Source organism: Condylura cristata, unplaced genomic scaffold, assembly GCF_000260355.1.
Source record: "Condylura cristata isolate star-nosed mole 26May11 unplaced genomic scaffold, ConCri1.0 scaffold00027, whole genome shotgun sequence".
Taxonomy (NCBI): Eukaryota; Metazoa; Chordata; class Mammalia; order Eulipotyphla; family Talpidae; genus Condylura; species Condylura cristata.
In genome coordinates this window covers 1,077,217-1,087,246 of record NW_004567128.1, presented here as the reverse complement: position 1 = coordinate 1,087,246, position 10,030 = coordinate 1,077,217, and the positions used below count along the sequence as shown (strand labels likewise).

Below are 10,030 nucleotides of genomic sequence, written 5' to 3'. Positions count from 1 at the left end.
CGGAGACGCCTGTGCCCCGGGCACCTGGACACGGCCGCATTGTTTGATTGATGGCAGGTGCGGCTGCGGCCTGGCTTTCGCCGGCGGCTCTTCCTGCTCCCTGCAGAGGGGCCGGCTGGGTGGATCTCAGGGCAGGCATGTTTCCGCCTGAGTCCCACGGGGCTGATGCGGTGGGGGACAGCGTGGGCCCCCCGGGATTTCCTCTGCAAATGACACATCTCGACCGGCAAGCAGTGTGGAGAACACAGATCCCCAGCTTAGCTGTGCCCCGGGGCTGGGCCAGCCTGGGCCTGGGCAGAGCTCACAGTGAAAGGTCAGCAAGGCGCCGTGTTTTCCCCCAGACACAACCTCTGCTGCCTTTAGATGAGCTGAGGGATGAAAGACAATGAGCGCGATTGTTTTTCACAACCGTCTGCGTTCAGCTCCCAAGGCAGGTGTGTCCACGTTTTGATATCGTCACCCTGAGCCTCTTGGACACGGGCTTATTTGGAATCAAAGACTGTGTGTGTGAACCGTCCCCCCCACCCCCAGCCAGCGAAGAGGAAAAATTTGTTCAGCTCAACATACTTCTGTTTTTTTTTTTTTTGAAAGTTATTCATGACCTAAGATTACATTCCTTTGTGTGACTCTGTGGTTTGAACATTTCCAGAAATGCATATCGTCGGAGTCATGCAGTATGTAGCTTTTTAAGATTAGCTTGTTAGCAAATGCATTTGAGATTCCTGAGAAGTGAAGTGTGCCAATGGAGATAATCACTAGGAAATGTTTGTTTAAAAAAAAAAAGCTAGCGGCGGACATACCCAGTCTTAATTCCATCACTGGAATTCTTCCTTGCCCTGCTGTTGTTGAGTATCTGAAAGATTGTGTGGACAGTAGCAACAATACCTCTGCGATAATGCACGTCGCAGCCACCCCATGATTTCTAAATAATAGGAGAATGTTCCAGATTAACATCAACGCCTTGCAGATCGCTGTGTAGAGAGACGTGCAGATACTGACGACGCACACAGACACCCTCTAGCTCCCTCAACTCCACACACACGAACCCGAAGAACACGAAAGCACTACTCTGAAAAGACGCCTGGGCCCATTTTCTACAGCTGCGTCGTCGCCGATAGCCAGGATGTGGGAGAAGCCTCCATGCTCATGACGGAGCAGGAGCAGTTCTGGCCTGGCGACTCGGTGGAATATTACGCAGCCGTCAAAAAGACGCAACCTTGTCTTCTGCACCGTGCGCGTGGAGGTTGAGGTGCGTCTGCCAGGCGAAATAAATCAGAGAGGGAAAGGTAGTCACGGGGCGGTGTGTGGATCATCAAGACACGGGCAGGCGTGGATGGTGAACCCCTCAAATGCCTTCTGTAAAGACAGAACTCTGCAGAGACGCTCAGTGCTCGGGGGTGAAAAGAACCCCTAAATTTCCAGCGTGCCTTTCCCGTCAGATCTTCCGTTCCGCGTGGAAGCTAACCCCCAAACGGGTTTCTCCTCTCCCCCTCCACCCCGCCGGGAGGCCTTGGAACGCACGAGGTGTTTTCCTTGACGCGAGGCTTTTGAAGAATTATTTTCCTGGAAGCGGAGAAATCAAAAGCCCAGAGAGCCAGCGGCTTGCACCGCGTGACTGAGAGAGCGTCTGTCTGCGTGCAGTTGATTGAACTTGCAGAAACTCTTTGAAACCGGGCTTGACTGGCGTTCACGTTTGATCTGCTCCGAGCAATAAAATACAGGATGTAATCTCCCTCCGATTACAAAAGTCCCGCTGTGCGAGCCCACCTGCAGGCTGCCTCAGAGCCTGTCGAGGCAGACGTCTTCCTGCCTGACGTTCCGGGCCCCTTCTCCCGGCGGGCGCGAAGCCAGGAGGAGGAAAACGTGTCATAGGACAGAACCTGTCCTATGCCAGGGACAGAGGGGCACCCCTGAACCCCTAAACCTGCCTGCTGCGCGTGGGTCCTGCCACGCGCCGCGTCAAGACACGACACGTAAAAACTTGCATGAAAAGGGACTTTAATGCAGCGAGTTTACAAATCTGCCACTCGGGAGATGCCCCGCGCCCGCGTCCTGCTAAATGCTTGACACGGATTAGCGTCGTAATCCGACACGCTGGCCCGTGATGGCCCCGAGTGTGGACGCCCCGGAGACGGCGCCTGAGACGAGAGCCCTCGGGGTGGTGGGCGGACGGGAGCCCTCGGGGCGACGCCAGCGGCCTGACAAAGAGCCTCTGAGCCAGGGTGGGGGGTCCGAGCCAAGGCGGGGGGCCCCGGGCCTCCCGCCGCTCCCTGGCGTCCCCCCGCGGTCCAGCTCCCGAGGTTGCCATGCCAACCCTGGCAGGCCCGGCGGCCCCCGCTGGACTTTGATGGATGCAGCTCCGTGAGAACCGGGCGCCTGCCCGCTCGCGAGTGTGAGACACCGGGCAGAGACAGAGCCGGACGCCCGTGTCCCGGGCCGCGCTCCAGGGCACGGCTCACGCTCGGCCCCGCGAGGCGTGTCCGTCGGCCTCAGCGGGACGGGGCGGGAGACGTCTCTGGGGCCCGTCCGCCTGGCTCCGGGCTCCCGGCTCCTACGCCCCGTCCACTCCTTGTCCAGCTCTGGCCTTCTCCCGGCCGGGTGACGTCTCCGGCCTCACAGACGGGTGTGGCCATCTGGGGAAGCGTCACGGTAAGGTGGACGAATCTCACGGTGAAACCTGGCGATGTTTGCAGAGACGGGCGAAGGTTCTAGTCCGATGGGGTCGAGCAATGTTATTTAGCGGTTTCTGGAGTCGCGTATTGCTCAGATGGATTATTGGGGATGGGGTGTACTAACATACCCAGTCCATTCAGTAGGATTAATCGGGGTACGTTTTCGGGGTGGCCTAGCCATGCAGCGGGCTGTGAGCAGGGTACATTATTGGGAGGGTGTCAGTGGCCGGCGGTGAGTCCATTCAGTAGGATTAATCGGGGTACAGGGTCAGTGGCCGGCGGTAAGTGCATTCAGTAGGATTAATCGGGGTACAGGGTCAGTGGCCGGCGGTAAGTGCATTCAGTAGGATTAATCGGGGTACAGAGTCAGTGGCCGGCGGTAAGTGCAGTCAGCGGGTAAAGGACTGATGAAGCGAAACCACCAGAGCACTTAGCACACATAAAACCTGATGCTCACCCAAGGAAGCCACCATGTATGATTCTCTCCAAACGCCGTCGAGGGAAGTCCGTAAGCAGGTCAGCGACGGCCAGGACGTGGCCGGAAGGGCCGGGGGCAGCACGGGGAGCTAGTCCCGACGGACGCGGATTTATTCGTACGATGAAAACGTGCGCCGGAGGATCTGGGCAGACATTCTACACACCCCTCACCTGGGCGCTCCGAATGAATGATGTTTGCATGTGTGAATCACGTCGCCGTGACTTTGTCATAGATTATTTCCTAAGGACACGGTACCGGCCGTGACATCAATCACGCTGCTTATTCTGTCTGCGGCGTGTGAACCGAGTGCCGGGTCACGCCGCGGGGTTGACCTTGTGCCTTTGTCGAGCGGGTCTGATGCCTGCACCCAGGTCAGGACGCGGTCGCCGACGTCCGACAGCCGCGCTCCCACCGCGTGCCTGGGCTCTGCAGTGACGCACCACGTAACGAGTCCCTATTTCGTTTTCTTTTTGCAGAACAACGGTTCCCTGGGTTGGTGCCAGAGTCACAAGCAGTGTTCCAAGGTAGGTCCCCTTCCGGCCTGGCCACGTCTGGGCAGCGCTCACGTCTGGGAACATCGGACGCTTGTGAAACCTGGCAAAGGTGGCCGGGGAAAGCGCGAGTCGTCCTCACCCGCTGTCCGCCGTGGCGTGGCTCGCGTGTCCGTGGAGTGAAACGCGGCCCGCTGAGTCGGGTCCGCGGTACAGCGTCGTTTGCACCGACAGCCCTGTGTCTTTATTCTGAGCTTTGGTTGAGTCTGGGAGCTCTGCAAAGGGTGAAGCACCTTCCCCTAGGCCAGATTTGCCGCACACTGCTGACGCCTACTTTGCGGGTGGTTTTGCTTTTCCGGAGCTGCTGCTTCAGCCACTCGACCCTTCAGCTACGCAGTGTATCCCCCATTGTTGAGTCTCCCTTGCCTGAGGTTGTCTCGTACCCACACGTCCGCACGTTTAATTAATAGCTTGCGTTTCTCACACTCACTACCCCAACGCCAGAGTCGTCAGTGTGTGTGTGTACACGTGCACACAACACGTGCACGAAGTGACGTTAGCTCAGCTTGGGATCAAACTCTGTGCTCAGACTATAGACATGATTAACGACTATGAAAGCGGCCACGAGTGTTGCAGCAGATACAGGATTTTTTCTTTTTTTGTGTAAGTAAAAAAATATTTATTTATGTGCACAACAACTGGGGTACCGGTAAGAGGTGCAGGAGTGAGAAGACTCCCCAGAGACAGAGCTGGGAGCAGGCAGGCAGATGGACTGAAATGCACTGCTGAGGGGGGCAGTGGGGAGTTGAGCACACTGCTGCGCCCCGGGGGGGCCCCTCCCTGGCGGGGGCCGGAGCACACACCAGCCTCACACTGCCTGCACCACCAGGGCTCTTACTACTGAGCGTCAGTAACATTCCGAAGTGGGAGACGGCATTATAGGGATCCGTGCACGCTTCCCCGTGCCATCTCTTCTCACACACATGGATGCTATTAAAAATAGGTCGGGACTCCTGGGTGGGTCCGAAATACTTGGCGAAATGAAGTTTGCTCTGCTCCGACTCTAGAAATTCTGGGCGGGGATGAGGTGCCTGGCCCCGAACCTAATAACACAAGTATTTGCGCTCACATCGTGTTTGCTGAGATTCACCACGCCGGCGGCTCTTCGCCGGGGCGTGGTGGGGACCCACGTCCGTCTCCGCTGCGGGGGACCCGCCTCAGGGCCTGGCAAGCGGGTGCTTCGGAAATGCCTGCGTTGGGTGATGTTCACTGAACTCAGAGGGTTTGCCTGACCGACTTTGCAAAACTGATAGCTGAGCTGCGTCACCGAGGTCGGCGAGGTCAGGCTTCTCCACACCCTCCGCGATCGAGCGTGCGTGAATAGAGTTTAAAGAAAGAGGCAGCGTAGACGTCTGAATAGAGTCAAGGACGGTGTGGTTCTGAGCAATTATTAACTTTCTGCACAAGGTCGTCGTTGCGGATGGCCGAGGGTGACTTCCCGCCTTCGGAATGCAGACACGCTGTGGTGCTGGAATCCGCACTAATGAGATGTGCGATGCACGTCTTGATCCATCTTTCTCTTAAGCGCCACGACCCTCTCTGTGTTCGCCTGTGCAGCTCAGGGAGGAAGCCAAGAGTGTGTTAACGACCCCCCCTCCACGTGCAGGGGGGGTTCAGCCGCTGAGCAAATCACCGTGGCCATTTCTCAAGCCATTAAAAACAGGCCTAACTGGGCACCCAGCAATTCCACTCCCAGGAATCACCCGAAGAGCACACGTTGAAGGGAGACCTGCATTGCAGCACTGCCCGGAATAGCCAAGATGTGGAAACAACCCAGGTGCCCAAGGTCGGAAGATTGGGTCAAGGAGACGCGGTACAGCTGTTGGAACGGAATACTACACAGCCATGAAAAATGATGTTGTGCCCTTCACGGCAATGTGATGGAACTAGAGTGGTGGAGGATGCAGGTGGCCTGGTGGTGGCGGGTTTCGAAGTGGTGAGAGCTCAGAAAGGGGGTGACCCTAGATGTCCCAGTCCTCTGTGGAGCCGTAAGCCAGCGTGTCCTTCATCACGCACCTGTCCACGGCCAGCTGACGGTGCGTTCCTGTAAAGTCTGTGCCGTAACCTGTCAGTGACACGTGCTCTGCCCCGGACCTTCGTGACTCAGCCACCCCGAAGCGAACCCCGGATCTTGCTGTGCCTTTGAGATTTCCCTTGGCAGCATGATGCCGGTTGCACCCCACTGAGAACGGTCAGTGCCTTTCCCGTGTCCTGGCCTTTCTCCCCCACGATTTGTTCCTTGATGCTGATTGCCAAGACGAAGACACAAAGCAGACGCCTCTGAGCTGTGCACACAAACAGATCCCAGCCCGATTCCCACCCGCCCTTGCAGGACTTTGCATCCCCGAGCTCGGCCGCTGCGATCCCGCAAGCGAGACCAGATGAGCCCGGTGACGAAGCTGCTTCTCCTCTAGCAAAAGCCCGCCGCGTCCGAGCCCTCCGGCGCGTGCTGGCGGAGAGGGCAGTGGGCAGCCGTGGACACGGTGAATTTTCCAAAAATACCGGCGGGAGCTCAGGAAAGGCTTCAAGGTGGGCCGGACAGACATGTCTGGGCGCCCCCATTTCCACACCGAGGTCTCTGTTGTTGGGGTCTTGAGCTACTTCCCTGCTCTGTAAGCCGGGCTGACCGCGAAGCGGCCCGTCTTCTCCATGCAGATGCAAATCAGGCACGTCCAGCGGCTGGTCACTGTGCTGGGCCTGGGTCTGTGTTTTGAGCCGAGCAGCCAGAGGAGGCCTGAGGGGCGCAGGGAGCAGAACGCGGGGGGTGGGGGGAGAAGCGGCTCTAGTGTCTGGCCCTGGACGTGGGGGGGCCCGTGGGGTCACTGCTCTGACCCTCCCGGGCCCGCCTGGCCCTCTCTGGCCCTTTCCCACGGGTCCCCCGGAGGTGCTGTGGACGGTGAAGGGCTCCCGGGCTTTGCCCTGGGCCGGTCCCTTTTGGGGGGACGTTGACCCCCACGGGGGCTGGCCACTTTGGGGGTTTGCCATGCAAAGTCTGTTCTCTGTCTTTTCTGCAATGCAATGAATGTGCATGCAAGCTCCGAAGTTTGTTTGATGCGGCGGACGGCAGAACCTATTTAGAGTGGGCAGGTGTAGGGGTTCAGGGGTGCGCCCTCCCTGCCGTGTCCTAGGCCAGTGGGGAATTAAAACTCCGCCCTGGATGTGGAGAAAAAGGACCTCTCCTGCACTGCTGGTGGGAATGCAGACTGGTGCAACCACTATGGAAAACTGTTTGGAGGTTCCTCAAGCTGCTACACATGGAGCTTCCCTACGACCCAGCCATCCCACTCCTAGGTATCTACCCAAAAACACTGGTTGAAAAAGATACCTGCACCCCCATGTTTATTGCTGCTGTGGTTGCAATAGGGAATGACAGGATGAAAAGAGATGTGGTCCAAACACACAGTGGAATATTACACAGCCACGAAAAAGGATAAACGCGTGCCTTGTGCAGCAGCATGGATGGAGCTGGGAGGGGTCGTGCTGGGGGAGATGAGCCAGAGAGAAAAGGGAAAATGCCGGATGGTTCACTCACGGCAGGAGTATCAAGGACCAGAGGGGAAAATAATCATAATGACGAACAGCTCTAGAGCAGAGACATCTGGTGATGGCACACGGGTGACTAGTGACGGGCAGCCCACGGGCATGGCAGCTGAGATGGGAAAAGTCACCAAATGACGTAGAAATAAACCATCTCAGACGGGGTCCTGGAGGCCACGGACCCCTCAGGGCAGGCGGCCGCCAGCTGTCACTGGCCGCATTTCTGCGGGACGGCTGGAATCAAGCACCTGAGTGCCCTTTGGGGGCTCGTTAGCCTACGGGGCTCTCACCCCTCGCGACCGTCCGCGGCGCCCAGCGCCGCCCCTGTCCAAGCCAAGCTGCAGGTTGTCACCGCACGGAGCAGGTCGACCTTACGGCCACGGTGACCCGTGCACCTGCTGTGAGCACCCAAACCCAGCCGAGGGCGGCTCCCCTCTGCTCGCTGGGCGTGACCCCCCTGCCCCCAGGAACCTTGCATCCGGGGGGCGTCCGGCCAGGGCTCGGGGCGACTCTGGGGTTGGCACCTCCAACCCCGACCCTTGAAGACGTGGGCTTCTGTCGGGCAGGTGGGGGGTTGCGGTCCGGGGCGGCCTGTCGAGCGCACGGCTCGGGGCTTCGTGGGGGGGGTCACACCCCACCGGAGCCCTGGAGCCTTCCCCAGAGTCCGGGGCGCCGTGCTCTCCCCCCGGGGGCCCCGGCGGCGCAGTCAGACTTCTAGGCTTGACTTCAGGTTGGCTGTGCTGTGCCTGGCGTCGTGTCCCGTGTAGAAGCCATAAACTGACAAGGATCAGCAGTGCATCTGTTTTGCTTCTTGCGTATTTGACACAGGGGTGAAATCCTTGGGGTTTGTCTGACTCCGTCTGCTTCTCCCCGCTCCTCCCCCCGCCCCCGGCATCGCCCTGTCCCGCCCGGGTTGTAGCCAAGGCCGAGCCCTCCTGTCCCCAGGTACCCAAGTTCCACCCGTCTCGTCCGTCACCGCCCCGTCCTCGGACACGTGGGTGTCTCCGTCACTGGCCGTTGGGAGACGCGTGGCAGTGACCTCGAGAGTGCGGACAGCCCGTCCGATGCAGTAGGGTCCGGCCCCCACCTTCCCCTCGGTCCCAAGCACGAGCGGCGGCCTTTCACCTTTTTCGGGGCTGAGTAGTATTCCACTCGGTCTGTGCCACAAGTCCTTGATCGCCCAATCTCTCCCCTATCTCGGTTTTTGCGAATAGTCGTGCTGCGGTCTGTGTTCAGAACTCCGAGTCGACAGAGCAGTTTATATTCTTAGGGCCCCAGACCTGGGTTTCCATTGTAGCTGGTTCTACTAGCGGGGCGAACCGGGACACCCACTTCAGGTATTTGCCCAAGACAAGGAATCCAGGCTAGTCATGTCAAGAGCTGGCTCAGTACCCCTCCTCCTTCCGCCACGTGTCGGGGTACAGGGCCAGTTTCCTCCATCACCCTGGGTCCTTGGAGGGTGTGGGCGAACCAGACCCAATTTATTTTCCCTGGCGACATCACACAGGGGGTGCACCGGTCTGGTCCTCATGAAGTGGGGTGCTCCCCTTCTCCCGGAGGCTGGCTCCCCAGAGCCAGCCATGTCACGTCCCCGTCCTGTGCAGGCGGTCAGCGAAGAGGCCCAGCAGGCGAGAGAGACCGGCAGCTGGCTGGAGACTCGGGGCCCGCGCTGTGTCCGTCCCGTGTGCGTTTTGATGCAAGACACCGGGTGCATTGGGGTGGGGGGCACCCGGGAGGGCGTGCGGGGGTGGGGCGGGCTGGGCGGCTGCCGCCGAAGGCCCCTCCCGTCCCAGGAGGCAGCGAGCGCCCGGGCCTGGGGCCATGAGGCTGTGAAGCCCCTTCTGGGGGGGCCCGGGGCCGCGGGTCGGGGTTCTCCTCCGACCGCCACTGCCGTCTCCCTTTTCATGGAGGAAGAAAGCCCCGGCCAGCAGTGCGCTCCCCGCCCCCGAAACCCTCCAGAAAAAGACCCGGGAGAGGCCACATTCTCTGCCCTAAATGCCGCTTTAAGCTGCTTTATCTGCTTCAGCGAGCACAGTGTCCCGGCCGGGACGCCCAGCGCGGCCCCTGTCTGCAGTCCGGTCTCCGCGGGGCCGGCTCCCGAGAGCACCAGCTCCGGGACGAAGTCCTAGACCAGGCTTGGTGACCCCCGAGGTGACCCTGTGCGCCCCACGCGCCTTCAGAGCACCCGTGGGCAGGTGGGGCAGCCGCTGTGGGAGGTTTTTCTCGCAAACTGGTGCAACCACTATGGAAAACTGTGCGGAGGCCCCTCACACTGCTGAAAATGGAGTTGCTGGCAGCACGATTCACAGTAGCCAAGCTGTGCACGCCACCCCGCTGCCCAAGCTAGACGAGTGGGTCGAGAAGATGCGGTATCATTTACACGGGGGAATACTATACAGCCACGAAAAAGGACACACACGTGTCCTTCATAGGAGCTGGAAGGGATGTTGCTCGGTGAAACGAGCCAGAGCGGGGAGCAGAACACACAAATCCCCTGAAACCTACAGCTGGGGGTGCATCGGGGAGCCAGGAGGGGTCAGTGCATGCACCCTGGGGGTCCCTCCCTGGCCGGGGATCTAACCTGTGCTGAGACTCACCCCTGCACCACGAGGGAGACCCCCCAATTACTTTAAAGACGTAGTTATCGATGCATACAAGAGCTGGGGTGCAGGGCCGGGATGTGGGGGTGAGGGGACTCCCCAGAGTCAGAGCGGGGAGCAGAACAGGCGCATTCCCTGAGACCCACGGCTGTGGGGGGCAGCGGGGAGCCAGGAGGGGTCAGCGCATGCACC

The 10,030-nt window shown here is 59.6% G+C and overlaps 1 protein-coding gene across 1 annotated transcript in view; it reads left to right on the top strand.

Annotated features, from left to right (window-relative positions):
- Positions 1–10,030, top strand: part of ANOS1 (anosmin 1) — a 51,595-nt gene that overhangs the window by 4,628 nt on the left and 36,937 nt on the right. The window contains exons 2-3 of the mRNA XM_012730233.1: positions 2,578–2,649; positions 3,627–3,674. Coding sequence (XP_012585687.1) covers positions 2,578–2,649; positions 3,627–3,674 — 120 coding nt within the window. The remainder of the gene's footprint in view (positions 1–2,577; positions 2,650–3,626; positions 3,675–10,030) is intronic.